The sequence below is a fragment of the Petromyzon marinus genome, chromosome 10, assembly GCF_048934315.1.
Source record: "Petromyzon marinus isolate PM22_M1 ecotype Great Lakes invasive population chromosome 10, UKy_Petmar_22M1.pri1.0, whole genome shotgun sequence".
NCBI lineage: Eukaryota > Metazoa > Chordata > Hyperoartia > Petromyzontiformes > Petromyzontidae > Petromyzon > Petromyzon marinus.
The window spans coordinates 3,228,398-3,249,714 of NC_133676.1; the positions used below are offsets into that span (position 1 = coordinate 3,228,398).

At 48.1% G+C, this 21,317-nt stretch overlaps 1 protein-coding gene across 1 annotated transcript in view; it reads right to left on the minus strand.

The window, feature by feature from the left end:
- Positions 1-36: 36 nt before the first annotated feature.
- Positions 37-21,317, minus strand: part of LOC116941102 (protein TANC1-like) — a 53,074-nt gene continuing 31,793 nt past the window's right edge. The window contains exons 15-25 of the mRNA XM_032951738.2: positions 17,679-17,915; positions 16,919-17,128; positions 14,558-14,678; positions 13,162-13,295; positions 12,107-12,230; positions 11,314-11,489; positions 10,942-11,074; positions 9,758-9,849; positions 5,775-5,921; positions 5,210-5,310; positions 37-2,313 (exon numbers count right to left, since the gene is read on the minus strand). Coding sequence (XP_032807629.1) covers positions 627-2,313; positions 5,210-5,310; positions 5,775-5,921; positions 9,758-9,849; positions 10,942-11,074; positions 11,314-11,489; positions 12,107-12,230; positions 13,162-13,295; positions 14,558-14,678; positions 16,919-17,128; positions 17,679-17,915 — 3,162 coding nt within the window. The 3' untranslated portion in view covers positions 37-626. The remainder of the gene's footprint in view (positions 2,314-5,209; positions 5,311-5,774; positions 5,922-9,757; positions 9,850-10,941; positions 11,075-11,313; positions 11,490-12,106; positions 12,231-13,161; positions 13,296-14,557; positions 14,679-16,918; positions 17,129-17,678; positions 17,916-21,317) is intronic.

A 21,317-nucleotide genomic window follows, 5' to 3' on the forward strand; every position in this document is an offset into this window, starting at 1 on the left:
CTCCTAAGATGGCTGGCAGATGCCCTTACACATATCATGGCTGCAACCAAAATGGAGTTTAATATTTCCACATTTTTTACAATCATTGCAAGAGACTGAAAGTACAGTGTGCAGCTTTCACAAGCAGACAACAGCAACAAGAGGGAAAAAGCCCATCACCAGCACTTACGGCATGTGGCTCCAACAAGCTCACCCATTATTTTACAATCGAGGGATATCGTCCATAAAACTAATTCTATAATTCACAAAGCAATGCTTTTACATTGGCATCACAAAAGCATAAATTTATATTTTTAAGAATGAACATTAATTGTAATGAAACTCCTTTTAAGTTGACAGTGGTTCAACTGCAGAAATAAAGTTCCCGACTCCGTCTCACCGCCGCCACCCATCCCCGCACTCCGAAACAACAAATATTACAATATTACAAATATGGCTGACTTAAGTTGCATTCTCCATTGTCTTAAATAACAATACACGATTTATTCTTTAAAACAGGTCATTAAGGTAAACGCAAGTCGATACTGATGGGCATGGAAGTAAATGTAAACTTTTAAAGTCAAACTCTGCTTCAATACCAAGTTCAAAAAAATAATGGGAGGGAAAAAAATGTCCCGGGGACTTCTTCAAACATTGGATTCGACAAAAGGACGCTTTGGCAAGAGAGGGGAGCGGCAGGGCGGCCTCGGTTGCCTCACCACCCGCTCCACAACTGCACCCACGCTCTCCTGGTAGCCGTAAATCCCGCAAGCGTCTTCGTAACACGTCGAGCTCTCCCGCGCGAACCGTCTGCCCGGTATGACGACGCCGCCACCGCCGCCACCGCTGCTCTGGAGGTGCGGCGCGTACGGGTCGGGCTCGCTCGCCTGCCAGCTGAAGGCCCCTCCGTTCGGGCGACCGCACTGAGCGACGCTCTCCGATTGCCACATTCCTGCCGAGGACGACAGGCCATGGTCGTCGTTGTTGTAATAATCGTTACTGGTGCAGGGCGCTGGGTTTGACACGATGAGGTCCACGGACGAGGTGAGCCAGCCCCTGCTCTGCTGACGAGTTGGCATCGGCGGGCACTGGGACAAGGGGACCGGCTGCTGAATGGACGGCTGCGTCCTCACCCTCTTGTCCGCTATGCCCATGAAGGGCCTGGAATAGCCCTTGCTGTCACACTGGCCGTACGGAGGGGATTCCATGGAGAGGCGCTCCTCTGTCCTGGACGATCGGGGGCCCAGCATGGTGCAGGTGCGAAACTCATCTCGCTGGTTGCAGCTGTAGGAGCGGCCGCCTCCTTCGGCAAGGCAGGGCGTGGAGGCGCGCAAGCCGGCATTCACAGACAAAAGGGACGAAGGGCACAGGGTGGTGTTGAGGCGTCGCAACTCGGAAGGGCCCATGCCAACGGGGCAGCTGTATGCGTTGCTTCCAAGGTCACCGCACAATCTAGATTTACTGCTGCTCTGTTGATGGTCAGGTACATCATAAGCCCCACCGCTCATGCACTGTTGAACATCGCTGCAGCCAAACATAGCAGAAGGTGGCACATTCATCTCCATGTATTGGTCAGCGATGCACTCTCCACAGGACCTTACGGACTGCAAGGGCCTGTTGCCGGCGAGGTCCACCTTCTGCTGACAGATGGGCACGTTGCAGCTCTGGTAGCTCGCGGCCCTGTGCAGGGCGGGGACCGGCGCTTCGTACTGCATGTCCATGTCAGAATACCCATTGTCTCTGTTCCCAAGCCACTGCATGGGGGCTGGCGACGACATCAGCATTTGGTCCCCGCGGCCAGAGTCGTGTCGAGAGCGGGGCATCATGAGGGTCTGCAGCCCGCGCCTGATCTCCGCCTGTCCACACACGTCAGTTCCTATTTGGCACTTGGCCCTCATGTCCTGCTGCAGACCTCCGTGCCATTGCGTGTCTTCGTCCGGCAGCACAAACGACCGGCAGCGCTGCAGAATGCGCGTGGTCGGGGGAGAAGCGTTTTCACAGTCAAACTCTCCGTATGCGATGGACACGGCCCTTTGCAACATGGGCTCCGGGTAACTGCCGTCCCCCCTTCCCTGTCGCTCGCCATAGCGCTGCTCTGCGCTGGGGGGTCCCGGGTAGCAGACCTCTTCGTTTGGCATGGCAGCCACTTGATCGTCTTCTGCTTCTTGCTCCTCCGGCTCCTCTTCCTCCTCCGCCGGCTCCTCCTGGTGAGCGATGTGCTGCTGCTGCTGCCGGCATTCGTCCATGACGCGTGCCAGGAGGCGCGCCACCTCGCGGTTCTCGGGGTAAAGTCTCGCCGCGTGCTGCAGGTCCTCGAGCGCCGCGAGGAACTGCCTGAGCTCGCAAATGCAGACACAGACACACACATATAGATACAGACACACACAGACAAATACAAGGATCCCCATGGAGCCTACACAGGCTGTTGGGGTAAGTTCTGTCAGTGAGTGCCTATGAAGGCCGGCACGGTGTATGAGAGCGGTGGTGTGGCCAACACCACGCTCAGCTGCCTTTGGTTCCTAAGTGGTGATGTTTACACACTGCAGCAGATACTCATTTAAACTTGAGTTCACCTAGGTGAGGCCCAGGACCGGTTCAGATAATCGTCAATGGTGTTGGCCACAAGTGGGACTCGAACTTGGGTCATCGGGTTGATAGCGCCGCACGCTAACCACAACACTAATGCTCCCTACAGGCACACAAAACAGCCTTTATAGACTGTTGTGGCAAGCGGTGTTCGTAAGTATCTATGAAGGCTCGTACGACACACAAGGGGGTGTGGGTGGTCAGCACCACGCCCAGCTGCCTTTGTCTCCCTGGTGGCGATGTTTATTACACACTGCACCAGGTACTCATTTGAAGCTTAGTCGACCTAGTGATGAGGTCCAGGACCAGTTAAGATAAATCGTCACTGGTGTTGGCCACGAGTGGGAATCCAACTCGGGTCACTGGGTTGATAGCACAGCATGCTAACCGCAACACTCACGCTCCCCACATGTTCTCACAGACACACACAGGCACATTCTTACAAAACCACACAGACACACACAATCTAATAGATGCGCTACCAGGGATGGTGGGGGGTAACAGGCATATTCATCACGTCTGTAAAAACATGTGCACATATGGGGCAAGAAGGATCTGCATGCTCTGCTGGACTGCTGTGACCCTTACTTTGCCTGACATACCGCACAAGGCTTCGGTACATTTTTCACTGGCAGCCTAACAGTGTTTGTACACGGCACATGTTTCCTTTCTAAATAAATATGGTGGTTTCTTCAGTTACCGGACAAGGATTTAAGCAGGGCAGCATTGCAATACGGCTGCGAGACATCGCTATGATCGTTCTCATACATGTGACTTATATGTGGCAAAGAAACACGATTTCCACGTTGTGGAATTTTTAAAAAATTTGTTATTTATTCACTGCACTGAAGAAACATTTTCATGTTGTATATCCTGAGCAACCCGATCAGGTGGCTCAGCGGTAGAACGAGCGGCTCGCAACTGGACGGTTGTGAGTTTAAATCCAGGTTGGGGGTTGACTCAGCCCATCATCCCTGTGAGGTGGATAAAATATAGACCACTTTATGGAGAAGTTAACTGTGGTTCTCCTATGGATAGACTCACCCCTGCCATAGGAAAGGAGAATTTACACCACTAGCTTTGGGTGGAAAACAGGATATGAACACTGCCTCAGTGCTCATTTGAGCAGGAATCTGATGAGCTCTGAAGATCCCCAGCAAGTTACAACAACAGACAATACAAAAACGCGATAGGAGTGCAAAATAGAGAGAGTAAACAAGTCATTCAATTTAAATAAAGTGTCCAAGTGCACACATTCTTGCAGATTTTTCAACACTAAATGCAAGCTTAAGCAAGGCAGCAAAAACAGTCCCAGACCACACCAAGACAACACACATTCCCTCAACAAAATTGCACATTACAATTGAACTCTTGATACATGGGCAAGGATCAAAAGGTTACAAATCACATTTGAAAATGTGTTTATATCCAGCGTTAATATTCTGCTTCAGGATATTTTTTGAAGGCAGATTTACTATGTTAAGGGAGGCAAACAAGGTTGTTCCAAAAATTGGTACTGCAATGTCAAAGGCTTATTCCAATTCTTATTCTTGGGATAGTTAAAAGGCAATTAGAAGGACGTTTTAGATTTCTTGGGTTTGACAATGGAGTTAATGAATTAGCTAAATATAGTACAGATTTGCCAATAAGGATTTTATGGATGAACAGGGTCCAATGTAGATGTATTCATGCATCAAGTGATGTGAGACTGGATTTTAAGTCGAGGTCTGAATGGTGGGTCCTGTATGGTACATTCAGTGCAAATTGAAGAGCAGAATGATAAAGCGGGTTTAGTGTGTCGTTAGTAGCTGATCTGTAAGCAGTGTCACCGTAGTCAAAAAGTGGGAGGATGTTAGCTTTAACAATTTGTAGCTGAAAACAAATGGGAAAACAATGTTGAATTTGTGTATGTAAAAATGTATTTTTTATTTGATTTTCTTTGAGATGTGATCAATATGGGGGTGGAATGCAAGTTTTGAATCAATCGGTAAACCCAAGTATTTGAAGCACTCCATTTGTTGAATGATGTTGTGTCTGATATCCGTAATATGTGACGGGAATTAAACTGGATTTTTGTTTAAAGAAACAAGCATGATCTCAGTTTTTTGGGGTATTTGGAGGAAATTTTAGTGATGACAATTGATCATGAATAAAGTCCAAATCATGTTAGAGATTCTGTTTGACTTCGTTTGGAGATTTACCTGATACCAGCATTATAGTGTCATCAGCAAAGAGATGTCATTCTGAGTGATTTAAGTTTAGTCCAAGATTGTTTAAATATAAGGAGAGAATTGGATCCAGCATAGAACGTTTCGGAACACCCTTTGTTATTTTAATATTTGTGGACGAGATGTGATCACGATGTACCTTTTGCAAATCAGATTTTTGTACTATTGGACTATCACCTGGTTATTAATATTGGTCACGTACTCATGTGTAAAAAAGCAGGCTCATTTGTACCCGCGCTAAATAAACGATCGTGAACGTGGCTCGTGACTTTTTTTTTATGAATCTGTAAACTCACTTATGGTGTTTCTAAAAAACGCAGTGCAAATTTGTCTCGGCATTAAAAATATCTGCGTGGAAATCAGGAATGCTTTCTGCATGTACCATGACCGTATGCCCGCAATAAATGGCACCTCACCTGCTGCTGCGCTTGGCACGTGCCCGGGCGTACAGCGCTTCGTGCGACCTTGGCTTCAGCTCCAGGGCCTTGGTAGCAAACTCCTCCGCCAGCCCATAATCCTGGCAGCATCACACGGGGTTGCACAGCGTCGTCGGTGTTCACCACATGCCGCCACCCCCCCCCCCCCCCAAACTCGCCGGCCGCACAGCTCGGGTGCGGAAACCACGCCTGAAAACAATTTGCACCTCTCTGGAGACACCTGCACTTACGCCTGCTAAGCTGCAGTAATTCTGAGAGATCGCTCTTTCATTATGGGACAAATTACGTGAGCAGTCCTGCCGCGTGGCTCAGTGGTTGCTTGTCTGGCTCAGCAGGCAGGTCTCTGCCAGGTCAGCGGGGAAAAAAAAAAATGTGCATTATAAGAATTTATATCACAGCAGATGGCAACTTGTAGTCAGGCAAGATGAGGTTCGTTAGGAGGCGTGACAGTAGAGGAAGAAGGACGGTGGGAATGGTGGCTCTGCGCACGGTGGCCGAGAGGGCGAGCACGAGCGGGGCAGGGTGTGACGAGATGGGGCCTCACATTGAGCTTGCGGCGACAGCGAGACAGGTTGAGGTAGAGGGTGACGCGCAGGTCCTGAAAGGTGCCCAGCTCCTCCCCAAAGCTCTCTCGGGGAAACCTCTTCAGCGCCAAATGGTAGCGCTGAGCTGCCTCCTTCATCCGCCCCGACTGCTCGCATGCACAAAAGAGAAAGGTCCACAAATTAGCCCCTTACATCCTAGGGGCATATCTTGGGGTGCTCGTCAAACTGAACTTTGTCATTATATTTTACACGAGCTAAAATATGAGAGCACGTCGGACACCGGTAGACAGGACAGCGATAAAACATTTGATAACGACATCTTGACGACCGAGGCAGCTGTGAAGGCTGCGAGAGCTCTTTCATCCCCTCCATTTTGAAACGAATCAAACAAGACGAGTTCGTAATGTGGGGACGATATTTTGATTTCATGATAGCTCACATCCATGGCCCGGTTTGCAGGGAAATCCCAAGCGAAACATCGACATAGCACCCCGGCACCAACACGGCATGACAGAGCGCTCGGCGTTGCAACCACAGCGTGGAGGAAAGGTGGGTTTCACGATGCGGTTGTGTCTTGTGTGTTAGTATAAAGTTGAGGGATGACCAGCAACCAAACAAATGTTATACTACGCTACCAGAGACACGAACTACGGTGGCGTGCCAGGGCTAGTTTCTAACTCGGGCGGAAGGACTCGACAAGGACTTCCTCCACACCGGTTAGATGTGAGCCATTGCAGTGAGAACTTCTCTATTAACCGTAGCCTCCCAGGAAGCCTGAGTGTAAGGAGAGAATCCGGGAAAGCTCAGATGCCTGGGATTGATACCGAGACTGCTAAAGTCCAGAAGTGAAGACCACCCTGTGAAGTGGACTCAGGAATCGTTTTAATTTATAACACAAACCGGTTGCCCTCCTGGATCCATGTGGTTATCCCATTCTGAGCAGTCTTCCTGCAGTACCCATTGCTATACTGTGCCACCATTCACAAACAACATGAACAATACAAGTCATGTCTAGAATAACATTAAGTAACAAAGAGAAGGATTAAAGTTATTCACGGTTTGTTAGTTTTGGCAGAGGTACAGTGAGGGAAAAAAGTATTTGATCCCCTGCTGATTTTGTACGTTTGCTCACTTACAAAGAAATGATCAGTCTATGATTTTAATGGTAGGTTTATTTGAACAGTGAGAGACAGAATAACAACAACAAAAATCCAGAAAAATGCATGTCAAAAATGTTATAAATTGATTTGCATTTTAATGAGGGAAATAAGTATTTGACCCCCTCTCAATCAGAAAGATTTCTGGCTCCCAGGTGTCTTTTATACAGGTAAAGAGCTGAGATTAGGAGCACACTCTTAAAGGGAGTGCTCGTAATCTCAGCTTGTTACCTGTATAAAAGACACCTGTCCACAGAAGCAATCAATCAATCAGATTTCAAACTCTTCACCATGGCCAAGACCAAAGAGCTCTCCAAGGATGTCAGGGACAAGATTGTAGACCTACACAAGGCTGGAATGGGCTACAAGACCATTGCCAAGCAGCTTGGTGAGAAAGTGACAACAGTTGGTGCGATACTTGAATTTGGAGCTTTCGTGACTGCAGGAATTATTCTTTGTTTTTTTCGGTAAAGTCCCGTAGAAATAATAAAATAACATAATAGTGTACGACGTTTCGATTGCAACACAAGCAATCATCATCAGGTACAGAAGAGCTAAATTTACGAGAGAGAGGAGACACATAACCGCAGATATATATACAGACACAGATACAACAGGGGATACAGGGAGAGAGAAACGTGGGAGCAGACTAAATCAAACAGGTTTCAGCAAGATTTGGAAACCATATAACGCAACACAGACGGTTGGTCAAAACACAATTAATGCAAGGTCAATCTTTGAAATAACGTAATCAACCTGACCTTGCGTTAATTGTGTTTTGACCGACCGTCTGTTGCGTTATATGGTTTCCAAATCTTGCTAAAACCTGTTTGATTTAGTGTGCTCCCACGTTTCTCTCTCCCTGTATCCCCTGTTGTATCTGTCTGTATATATCTGCGGTTATGTGTCTCCTCTTTCTCGTAAATTTAGCTCTTCTGTACCTGATGATGATTGCTTGTGTTGCAATCGAAACGTCGTACACTATTATGTTATTTTATTATTTCTACGTGACGTTACCGAAAAAACCAAAGAACAGTTGGTGCGATTATTCGCAAATGGAAGAAACACAAGAACTGTCAATCTCCCTCGGCCTGGGGCTCCATGCAAGATCTCACCTCGTGGAGTTGCAATGGTCATGACAACGGTGAGGTATCAGTCCACAACTACACGGGAGGATCTTGTCAATGATCTCAAGGCAGCTGGGACCATAGTCACCAAGAAAATAATTGGTAACACACTACGCCGTGAAGAACTGAAATCCTGCAGCGCCCGCATGGTCCCCCTGCTCAAGAAAGCAGATATACATGCCCGTCTGAAGTTTGCTAATGAACATCTGAATGATTCAGAGGACAACTGGGTGAAAGTGTTGTGGTCATATGAGACCAAAATGGAGCTCTATGGCATCAACTCAACTCGCCGTGTTTGGAGGAGGAATGCTGCCTATGACCCCAAGAACACCATCCCCACCGTCAAACATGGAGGTGGAAACATTATGCTTTGGGGGTGTTTTTCTGCTAAGGGGACAGGACAACTTCACCGCATCAAAGGGACGATGGACGGGGCCATGTACCGTCAAACCTTGGGTGAGAACCTCCTTCCCTCAGCCAGGGCATTGAAAATGGGTCGTGTATGGGTATTCCAGCATGACAATGACCCAAAACACACGGCCAAGGCAACAAAGGAGTGGCTCAAGAAGAAGCACATTAAGGTCCTGGAGTGGCCTAGCCAGTCTCCAGACCTTAATCCCATAGAAAATCTGTGGAGGGAGCTGAAGGTTCGAGTTGCCAAACGTCAGACTCGAAACCTTAATGACTTGGAGAAGATCTGCAAAGAGGAGTGGGACAAAATCCCTCCTGAGATGTGTGCAAACCTGGTGGCCAACCACAAGAAACAACTGACCTCTGTGATTGCCAACAAGGGTTTTGCCACCAAGTACTAAGTCATGTTTTGCTGAGGGGTCAAATACTTATTTCCCTCATTAAAATGCAAATCAATTCATAACATTTTTGACATGCGTTTGTCTGGATTTTTTTGTTGTTATTCTGTCTCTCACTGTTCAAATAAACCTACCATTAAAATTAAAGACTGATAATTTCTTTGTCAGTGGGCAAACGTACAAAACCAGCAGGGGATCAAATACTTTTTTCCCTCACTGTATGAGTAGCTGCACTAATGAAACAGAAGATAATGCAGCAGTCCTCCTGCTGTGTTTGTTTCACACCTGATGACGGTTGCTTGTGTTGTGATCGAAACGTCGTGATCTATTATTTTTATACCTACGTGACTTTGCCGAAATAACCAAAGAGTACGAGTACAGAAGATAATGCCTCTTCACCCACCAGCTGATTTCTCTTATTAGTAGGCACTGCTGTTGATATCCCGACGTTGTTTTTTGTTTCAATTAATTCGTTGATTTTAAAGCTGTGTTTTTTTTCTTACGTTAATGGTATTCACAAAACTTATTTACTTGCAACAGTGGTTGTTTTATCTCCATCTGACAACGTTATCTCCATCCGACAACATTCAGTCCACAACATCCTCATCGCTGAAAAAAAAATCTTTGTGTTATGAACAGTCCCTTACAGGGCCAGCCAGCACCACCACCCTCCCTTTTTATTGTGGAGCCGTCTATTAGTTCAGGATAGGTGTGGCACACAGCCGTCATTTAACAACGGCTCTATTATAACAGTTGTTGATGTAACAAACCCGGCGCGATTTCGCCATGAAAGACCTGTAACGGATTGCGGAGTGCCGCAGCCTGGAGTGTGTGGCGCAGCGCCCGCTGCCGTGCCAGTCGGCGGGCAGACCTCTTGACTGTACCCCACCTTGTAAAGTTCGTTCCCCTCCTCGATCACGCGGTTGAGCAGCAGCACCGTGATGTCCGGCTTCGACGTCGCCATGGCCCAGGAGGCGGGGCCTACGTGCCGGAAGCGAGACGTTGAATGCCAGTGTCACTTCCCTCTTCTCAAAAGCATTGCCAAAGAGAATCAATAAATAAAATTTTGAAATTTAGGCTATTTTATCTGAATTGCGCCATCAATGTAGAGCATCTTGAGATGAATCCATTTGGATCTTTCGCAGAGCAGTGCAACCCGTTGTGTCAGAGAATGGCCCACAGAAGTGGAGTATAGAGAGCTACGTTTGAGATCACTTCAAATGACCTATGGGCTCCATAGGAAGTGGACAGCACTGTGGAAATGAAATGTTATAGGACCTGGAGATCATATAGCCTTTTTGTCAATCCACTGCTGGATGAGGGCCTCCCCAGGCCACGTCGGCCATGGAGTTTGTTTAATTGGTCTTCAGCACGCTCGTCAGTGTAGGTCGGTTAAGTGAGGGCCGTCCAGGACCGTTTCACCTTTCAATCACAACTGCCCAGAAATAGAACGCAGGTCTCGTGGTTCATAGTGCAGTGAACTATCACCATTTCACGACTCCCCCCACCGTATTGTTTGTGGACAAACCTTTGGTTGCCATGACGTTTGCAGTCCACACTGTCCGATGTGTAACCGAGCCTGTATGGCATCATGAGGGCACTGGAAAGTACATTTGAGTGAACCCAGTGCCGGATTATCCTAGGAGCAAAAGTAGCTACATATGCTACAGGGCCCGCACTTTCAAGGGCCCCACACTAAACGCTTTCAAGCTATCAATTCCGGTTCAGAGATTCTGCACTTGCTCTATTACTTTAGTACTATACTGCCTTCAACTTTTATGAATGACTGGGTGTTTAAAGTTAGAGATTTGTCGTATTATCTGGCTGTATAGCAAATGAAAAAATACAATTACTTTACTATGCAACTAAAAAATGTTTTTTATATTTGCGTGTTTTTTAAAAAAATTAGGGCCCCTTTATAACATATCCTACAGGCCCGACACTAGCTTAATCCAGCACTGAGTGAACCTTAGACCACAAGGCACATCAACGAGACCTATGGCCGGCCCAAACGTCAGTATGATGCGTTTACTATTTGCTATGAATGATAAGCCTATGTGCACAGGCACCTACCTAGGTTTGCACCCTTCTTGAGCAGAGCAAGCACCACGGCCGTGTTCCGGCAGCCGATTGCGCGGTCCAGCGGTCGCATGCCACTCTCGTCCACATGCTCCATATTGGCTCCATGCTCCAGCAGGAACTGCACCTGGTGGAATACATTTTGCATTTACAAAGCACTCCAAAAAGATGGGCCAGAAACATCCTCGCAGCCAATCACCGAGAGAGTGAAACGGCCGTTCTCAGGAAACATTTAACCCAGATCAACCAACCTCGGTGATGTAGTTTTGGACGATGGTTTCAGTTCCGTTTCCTCAATTATGAAGGTAAGTATGCTTCCGTGTATATTCACGTTAAAACTGGTAAACAAAATGGCATCCTGCTGACCACTTCGGCGTCGCCGTGGAAGGCAGCCAGGCCCAGAGGTGTGCGGCCACTCCGGTCGGCGTGGTTCACCGGAGCGCCGTGCGCCAGCAGCGTCTGCACCACGGCCAGGCGGCCCTTCAGGCAGGCCCAGCTCAGGGCACTGAGCCCCTCGTGGTCCGCCACAGACACATTTGCACCTGCCACAAAATAAAACGTCGAAGACAATCGGCATTTATTGCACAGGGCACAGAACTGTCATTGAAACGTGGGGCAGTGACGTGGACGAGTGGGAGCGCGGTTGCCACTTGACGCAGAGCTTTGCGGTTTGAGCCCAGCAGTCCACCCTGGTTAATAATACGGGTGTGTTCACCGTTAATACTACACATCTTAATGAAAGTGGACATTAAAAATGCTGTGATGTAATTTTACCAAACAGAGTAAGTCATGTGTGCTGGTATCATACATTAGACAAAGCACTTTAAAGTTGCTTCATTGGGAAAACCAGAGCAGAATCACCCCCTACTTAATTCATTCATTCTTATTTTGAAGGCTAGTAAAGTGTTCACCTTGTGCCACACAGGGACAACTGCCAAAGGTTGAGATGAGATGTGATGTAAGGTGGCGAGTTGTGGAGGTGTTTAAGCAAGTGCCACGTCGGCAAAAATCCTTATTCGGTCACTCGACAACAAATACACAGCAGTCTCCACTGCTTGGAAAAGCGGCCGCGTGACGCTTATTCGGCATCAGAGCTAGGCGAATGCCCAATGCGCGGTGTGTCGCGCGAACGGGGGCGACGCGACGTTGAGCAGCGGACCCCTGGACAGGAGCACGTCCACGGTGTTGGTGTGGCCCTCGCAAGCGGCCGCCATGAGCGCCGTCCGGCCTCGCCTCTCCGGCGCGTCTGGTTCTGCCCCGCGCCGCAGGAGGAGCAGCACCACCTGCGTGCGCGGCACATGGCGCAGGCGGACAGGTTCTGTGTCGCGCGTTAGTCCTCCAGAATCCGGCGATGCATACTCTCAGTGGGACCAAAGTCTTAGTTCGGAACCAGAGTACAAGGAGTGAGGGCAAAGTCCTTTTTGGGTAGTCTTGGAAGGAAACAAGGGGTACCGAGGACATTTAGTAACAAGTTTGCGATAACAGATTGAACGCTATCTTGGATAAAACAGCTATTACCTTAACATGTGCTGTTCATGAGAATAGGTTTTCCCTTTTTTCTGGCAACAAAACAGGTGTTAAGATGTTAATAGACCAAACTGAAACCTTTTACAAGGAATCACGTCTGCATTAACCACAATACTTGTGGTCAGAATGCAAACAAAAAAATGTGCCGTTCATATTCGAGTGCATACATGGGGTTAATCGTTTTCACATATGATTGGTTAGCATGAAATAATTTCACCCCTCTCATAATTTGATGAACTGTAACGTTCAGCGTAACGACACAAATCAAATATATTATTTTTCTTTTTATATTGTAAATTTAGTTTGCGTCTCTTTCGTTTGCACGGGGTCAAGTGACCCTATTGTATGGTCACATGTACCGTAAAGATGAAACCAATTTCTCACATGCATGATTCTATGCCTTGCATCATGAACATAATTAAGTTTGATTGAAGAATCGATTCATCGTTTCAAACTTCACGTGAGCGAGGTCCAACCTTGACCTACCCCTAATGAGCATTATTTATGCGAGCTTGAAGGTAAATGATTAACGTTGTTCACACAAAGCTGGACACCGTAAGCCTAGGCTTGCCACCAGGAATCACGCGCTTGCCATGAAGTCACTAGTTTTCTCGGTGTCCTTTGAGCACATGCTGCCACCCACGCCGGGAGCGGGAGGTAGCAAGAGGGGAGACAGGCACTCATCACCTGCCAGTGGCCCTGCCGGGCGGCGCTGATGAGCGGCGTGACCCCTCGCCGACCGGCCTGGGAGAGCAACGCCCCTCGCTCCAGCAGCAGCTCGCACACCGAGAGCCGCCCGCGGCCCGCTGCAGCCGTCAGCGCTATGGTCGTAACCCAGTGGGGGGGCGACATCACACGCCATTGCAATGCACTGCAGCCCTCCATCACTTCCCCACGGGCGTCACAAAGTTGTTTATGGATAACCTTAGTCAAACTTTACCATGCACGATAACAATATGTAAGGCTTGGCAGAATGAGGGCAGACACGGGATCGAAATGATCTACAAGACTTTAAATATTTCTTCGGAGCTTGCAGGCAGGGTTCAAAATACAGCAGGCAAGCAGCAAAAGGGTGAAATGGAAAATTGTAAACGATAATCATTTTTTGTAGACATTTCTCAGCACAAGCATTTCGAGAGAAGAGATATATGCATCTGGACAAAAGTGAAGTGGCGACTTCAATAAAACGCAACATTTACATTCCGATGTTACACGCGGTGGCTGTGCCACGGGACGTCAAATGAGGTCACGCAGACCCAAGCTATAAAGGAGAGAGGCAGAGCTGCCTGATGCTGCAGGCCGCCCCTGAGGGAACCCGCACACCAACCATCTTCCTGCCACCGCCCTGAGTTATGAAATCCCATTACAGTCCACCCATCCACTGAGTGCCTGCAATTTGTACCCGTCAAGTCGGCCCCCACGTTCTGCCTCCTCACAAGCATTTGCACGTACCACCACCACCACCACCACAAAATATTGATTATTATAAGCCCTCCAAATTCAAGGTGACTTTGTCAGGCAGCGCAACCATTTCCATTTGTTCACAATACAGAAATGGCTCGCTCCACTGCCAACACCTAAACCAGCGGTAGGTGCAGATTGAGTCTCTCATAAATCATGGGGTACAAGCAGTGGATGCAACCGGCCTAATCACAGAAGCTATTCGTCTAACGAGTCCCCCCCCAACCCTCACTGTGTAGCTTAAGCGCTAATTGGGCAGTCCCACTTCGATTGTCTGTGGGTTTGGCAACTTGCCAGGCTCAGATGTTGCACAAAGTTCATTGTTCTCTCTGTTGTAGCACATGACCGTCAAAAGTGCAGCAACAGGGGCAAATGAGCTCCCATGAACGTGTATGCACTCGGCGATTCGCAGTACTTTGTAACTGGATTTCGCTTAATTACCCTGCAGTAAAACGCAAAACATAAATGCTTATGTACAGGGGATGGCAAAAGAGAAAAAAAGATGCCACACTTCTTAGTGCAAGGGTTTGAAAACATCGAGAATGAACTTAACAGCACAGTCAGTCCCATGGAACAGTGGTGCTTTGGGAGGAGCCATGACTGGGATCAATAAAAATCCCACCTGTTTCTCCCCACAGGGTGTCAAAGGCATCGATCTGTACACGGCTCCCTTCCCCAGCCTCTTCCTCCTCCTCTTCGTGCTCGCTTGACAGTGATGGAAGACTTAGTAGGTATTCCACGACCTGGTTGGAGGGCACAAGGAACGTTTATTCACCTGCTGCTCTCTGAAAGGGAAAAACACTCGGTTTATGCTCTGTAAGTGGATTATTTGAAAAGTATCCTGCCTCATGTTTTTGCTTGCTGTTCCACGTGTGTTTTTTTTACTGCCTGTGGATATAAAGTGGGCGCAGCATTTCCGACAACTGTGCACGTGTGTCATGGGAAAACCCATTGAAATGAAACATGCGTGCGGTTTCCACTCTTCTACACTTGTCCCAACATGGCGAGAGAGAAAGAGGTGCGTGTGTGTGTGTACGTAAGTGTGGGGAGCAGTCGTGCAACGGTTAGTGCGCTGTGCTCCGAACCTGGTTACATCGAATTCTTTCTCCCTCAAGGCCAACACGAGTGACGATTATCTGAATGGGTACTGGTAAGTCGACTCAGCCTCAAATGAGCGCCTGGCACGATGTGCAAACAAAGGCGGCTGGGCGTGGTGCTGGGAACCCACTCCCTAGTGTGCCGTGCCGACCTTCATAGGTGCTTGCTAACGGGACTTGCTCCAACAATCTGTTAAGGCTATACGGGGGATCTTTGCCTTTGTGCATAAGTGCACACGTCCACAAGAAGGCAGTTTACATGTTCCCTAGGCAACATAAATCATGAATCCAGTGTGGGAGATGGGTGTGAATACACATATACATATTCTGTAACAAAGCAATAAGGGAATACACCAACAGTGGTGCTTAAACATGAACAAAAAATGAATCCGATTTATTGTTAATACTGCCTAACGATTGAAATATGTACATTCGGCTGATATTTCAGACAATGCTCTGAAGGGCCTTTGTCCAAAATATCAGCCTTACGAATAAGGTGCTCATAATAAACGTGTTTGGGTTAGATCGCGTTATTTATAAATGTGTCATAACCCTCCACCACCCGACACGGCCAATCAGCAAAAAAGTGTCACGTTGACAAAAGACAAATAGTTCACGACTTTAGCCCACCGGTGTGTTGAAGAGTGAATCCACAACATTTACAGACTTATGGCGAATTGCCCGATGATGCTGGATGTAATTACCAGCTAAACGTCGTATTCAAAAACTGTAAATGTTGTGGATTCACTCTTAATAACACCGGTGGGCTAAAGTAGTATTTGTCTTTTACATTATGAGACCTCCTTTGCCAGTAGCAAGATATAGTAATAGGTTTTTACCCTTTTATCTGGCACCAAAACTGACACCTTTATACAAGGGATCATGTTTGCAAGGCATGCCTTTTGGCGTCATGTGGTCAAACACCAGTGGAGACTTGACTCTAAGAAAAGCCGTCTAGGTTGTGGACCAATTAATTTCAAGGACAGAGTTGTCTCTTTTTGTTTGCATTTTGACTGCTTGTGTTGTGGTTATACCAAACATGATCCCTTGTATAAAGGTGTCAGTTTTGGTGCCAGATAAAAGGGTAAAAACCTATTACTATTTGTCTTTTGTCAACGTGACACTTTTTTGCTGATTGGCCGTGTCGGGTAGTGGAGGGTTAAGACACGTTAATAAATAACGCGATCTAACCTAAAAACGTTTATTATTAATAATATTGGTCACGAAAGTCTACGTGTTAAACTGAGTAGGGTTCTGCTATACGGCAGTGTTAAACACTAATGTGCAGCCTTTTTAATGCGTACATACAATGTAAACGTGCAGCACTGAAATATTTTGCGCACGCCACTGCTAGCGGAAGGGCCTCCACTCCAGAGGGTATTTGGTCTACTCTTCCAAGTTGAGCAGACGTGTATGAAGAGGTGGGCGTACCCACACTATACTCCACCTGCACATGACCTGCCGATCGACTGCGGTGTACGGGTCACACTGCTGGGTGGGTGGCGGTAGGGCGATTTTAGAAATATAGTCTCAAATACCGCACGGGAAGAAGGAATCAAACCGGTGACCTCTGGATCACTAATCATTGCACCATGGCACCTAAATATTCCGCACAAAGTAATTTTAGAGCCATCTGCTATGCTTGCCCAGCCATCAGGCGGGCCTAAAAACTGCCGTGTGCGTGTTGCTGGCATTCGAAAAGCAACGGGTGAGTTTATAATTGTATTTTGAGCTCAGAAAGCCATTCGTCAGCACCAGGGGATGCCAGATGGGTTCCATTTGTACATCCTGCAGAAGCGTGCGTTTGGGGAGGGGGTGGGTGGGGAGTGGGGGCGTGCTTGGGCAAGGACGATCGGTTAGCCCCAATAGCGGGAACACTTGCTCACCTCCGCGTGGCCCATGCTGGCAGCGGCGGTGAGCGCCTGCTGGGCCGCCTGCCTCTTGCTGATCTGACCTGGCTGACCCTGCTGACCCGGCTGATCTGGCTCATCTTGCTGGCTCCAGTCCATGGTGGCCACAAATTCCACGGTGGCCAAGTGGCCCTGCAGTGCGGCGTGCACCAGGGCACAGCGGCCCTCCCGGTCAATGCGCGGCACCTGCGGCGCCAACACGTGTCAAAGGACGGGAGCTTTGCCAGGTAACATGTGTAGAGATGTTGGTGCGAATTTATGTTCCCGTACAGACATAGGAATACTTTAAAACAGAAATTTGTGGATTTATTTTTGCAACACACTCATTATTAACGATGCCTTAAAACATGACTGTGAACCTCTTTTCAAGCCACTTGTTATGTTATGTCATAAGGGACTATTATGCCCGTAGCTTTACAGCCCTTTTGTCAATCGACTGCTGGATGAAGGCTTCCTATTTGCCGTGCGAGCCGTGGGGATTATTTGACCACAGTTCACACCAATCCTCGCAAAGTTGGTGAAGGCAGCCTATAACACCCGTTGTACGCATGCGTTCATCCATCCAGGCACTAACTCGGCTCAACTCCGCTCAGCTTCTGAGAGCTGGCGAGATTGAGCTCATTCCCCGTGATTTGGTCCCCAAGCGGTCTCGTGACTTGAAGCGGCGACACTAATCGAAGGATTGATGCCACCCCCGACGCGGAAATGCGCCGCGAGTGAGCGGAGGGGGGCACACCTGGGCATCCCCGTGGCAGAGCCTGGCGACAACGTCTGTGTGGCCCGCGGCGGCGGCGTGGCTGAGCGCCGCCACGCCGCTGGCGCCCGTGCTGTCGGGGCACGCGCCAGCATCCAGCAGCAGGGAGACAGCGTCGCCGTGGCCCAGGTGAGCGTGCACGCACAGCAGCGGCGCGCCCGACAGCGCCTCCGTGCCGCTCTCCACGTCCGCGCCCGCCAAGATCAGCAGCCGCGACACCTGACGAGGAACCGGACGCACGGGTGCGCACACGTGCGTGTGTGAATACCATCCGTCATCGTCGGCCGCGGTCGATCCACTTCTGGAAGGGTTGGCGAAGCAGTTGCAACTTCACGCGGTTCTGCGATGTAGCAGTCCGGGTTGCAGCCTGGCCATGACATCATTGTTCCATTTCCACTGTCGACGCTGTCTCGGCTGCATTCCCTCCCTCACCTGGCACTGCCCAAGCAAATTTCTGTTCTTAATAATCAACGTGTGACTTCTACTGCGTCATAGTCACCATCGTGCCGTGAGTTAATGTAAGTGGTAAGCTCATTAAATTTTGATTTAAAGCTTTCGTGACTGCAGTAATTCATATTCTTAGCTCTTTCGGTAAAGTCACGTTGAAGGGAAATAATAAAATAATGCACTATATATAAAACAATAAAAATTATCACGACGTTTCGACCATAACACAAACGTTCGTCATCAGGTGTTTCGGTTCGCATTAATTTATTTATTTTTAAACGGTTTATTTATTTATAAAAAACGTCAGCGCCACGCGCAGCGATTTGGCAATTTATTTAGAAGGACTAGTCCCATCTATGTTCTGAAAAGAGGAGGGGGGAGACGAAAAATTAATGTATGCTGTCTGAAAGCCACTGTAAGTGTGAACAATCAATTAAGACCTGAAATGGTTAATCAAATCTTTCCAATGATTGCTAAGCCAGAATCCATCTTTTCGGTTGAAATTGTCTCTGTGCTTGTACATGTGGATAGCCTCATGAACGAATCTCTCATGGTAGCCAGATGGTTTACAAAGAACCTCTGTCTTGGAAAAGTCAATGTCATGTGAGCCTACTGAATTATAACAATGATCTGCCACGGCCGAGGTGTTGGTCCTACCGTGTTTAAGGTCTGCTTTGTGTTCACGAATGCGGTCCGAGACATGGCGTTTGGTTTCTCCAATGTAACTACTACCACAGAGGCAACTTAGTTTGTAGACACCAGGGTACTGTGATTCCGAACAGTCGCTGTGTGCGAAGACGCTGTGTGCGGTGGAGCTGAGGAGAATAGCCAGCAGTGGAGAGAGTGTAGCGATAGCGGAGCTGAAGACGCTGTGTGCGGAGTTGCTGAACGGGGAGTCGCTGAGTGCGAAGCAAGTGAAGTGATAGTGGGGAGACAAAGGTAGTGAGCGAGACGAGCGGAGCACGGTGAGCGAGCCGTGGTGACCAGGATACTGTGGAGTGTGGAGGACATGCTGAATGTTGTAAATAAAACGGTGTTCGAAGAAAGACAGAAGTTGTCCGCGTAAAGTCGAACACTACAGACATATAGCAACTAGCCTTTTGTCCGTCCAAGGACGGGTGTATCGCAGTAAATCTGAAACTTGTAAGCGAAAAGCAGACCGCGACGTGATATTTTTGCATTAATGCGTGTGCAATTTGTAAGGCCGCGGTGACACAGACCTATTTAATTTTAAGGTTATAATCCCTTGTTCATAATGACGTCCTTTTTACTTTGATGTCTCAACAGCGTTACGGAGTTCGCGTGACGTGAGAGTTCTGCCTTTGTAGTGAGGGTTGTAAGTTGACGCCGAGGAGGGGGGAGGAGGCAAATCGGCCCCCCATGTGGAGTGACGTCACCCACTAATTATTATGAATGGAGGAGGTGTCCATTTGGAGGACGTCACCTTATCATGATTATTAATGAGGAGGGCTGATCGATGTGGAGTGACATCACGAGCGTTAAGGACAGACATTCCTGGGTGATTAAAGTAGGTATTTGCCTCCACGGTTTGATGAAGTTCCATAATTTGGTGCCGCAATTCAAGAAGAGATTTTTGTAACTCTGTGTCAGGCGCAACAAGAAAGCACCATACACTCAATGTAATCATTACTCAGTTACACATCTAATTATCAGACACTCAGCTTACTGAATAAACACAACCCGAGCTGATATTGCTCAGTGCCATGGCTAGGGCAATGAGATAAGGCCAAGAGACTGGATAAGGGACTTCACTCGAGCTTGGGGCTCCTGTTTATGGTGAAACTAGTGGGAAGTACCCGGCGTTGCCCGGGCGAAACAGATACACACACATCGACTTACACACACACAGACATCGACCCACAGACATGCACATATGGACTTAAACACACAGACATCTACTTACACACACAAACACATGGAGTTATACACACATCGACCTACACACACACACATTGACCTACACACACACATATCGACTAAGACACACACACATGGACCCACACATACACATCCATTTACAGACAAAGATCCCCCATTTAGCCTTAACAGACTGTAGGGGCAAGTGCTGTTAGCGAGCATCGATGAAGGCCGGCACGGCACACAAGGGGGTGGGTGGGCAACACCACGCCCGGCCGCCTTTGTCTCCATAGTGACGATGTTTACACATTGCACCAGGTACTCATTTGAGGCTGAGTCGACCTAGGGGAGGCCCGAGACCGGTTCAGATAATCGTCACTGGTGTTGGCCATGAGCGGGAATCGAACCCGGGTCGCCAGGTTCATCGCGCAGCGCGCTAACCGCTACACTACCGCTCCCTACGACTTACACACACACACACATCAACTCGCACACACATACACAGACTCACACACACATCGACCTACACACACACATATGGACTTACACACGCAGACATATCGACTAACACACACACATATTGACTCACACACCGACTTACACACACACACACACTTGGACGTACACAGCCACATTGACTTATCGACTCGCACACACATTGACTTACACACTCACATATCGATGCGCGCACACACACACATTGACTCACACACACACATAGACTCACACACACACGGAACTACATGCACATATGGACACGCACACACACATGGACGTACACACAAATGCACACACACACATCGACTTACACAAATTGATTCACACGCACATGGACTTACACACCGACTTACACACACACACACACATCAACTCACACACATACACATCGACTTGCACACACGCACACCAACTTACACACACCAACTTACACACACAGCGACACACACACATTGATGTACACACACAAACATCGACGCACACACACACGGACTCACACACACACACAGACATCGACCCATACACACATACATCGACTTGCACACACACATACACACATCCATTGACACACGCACATATCGACGTACAGACACACAGAAACTCTCACACACATGGAACTACACACACATATGGACACACACATATGGACTAACACACACACATATATGGACGAACATACACGCACATGGACTCACACATACACATCGACTTACACACACGCATCGACTTGCACACACACACACATCAACTTACACACACACATACATTGACCCACACACACACACCTTGATGTACACA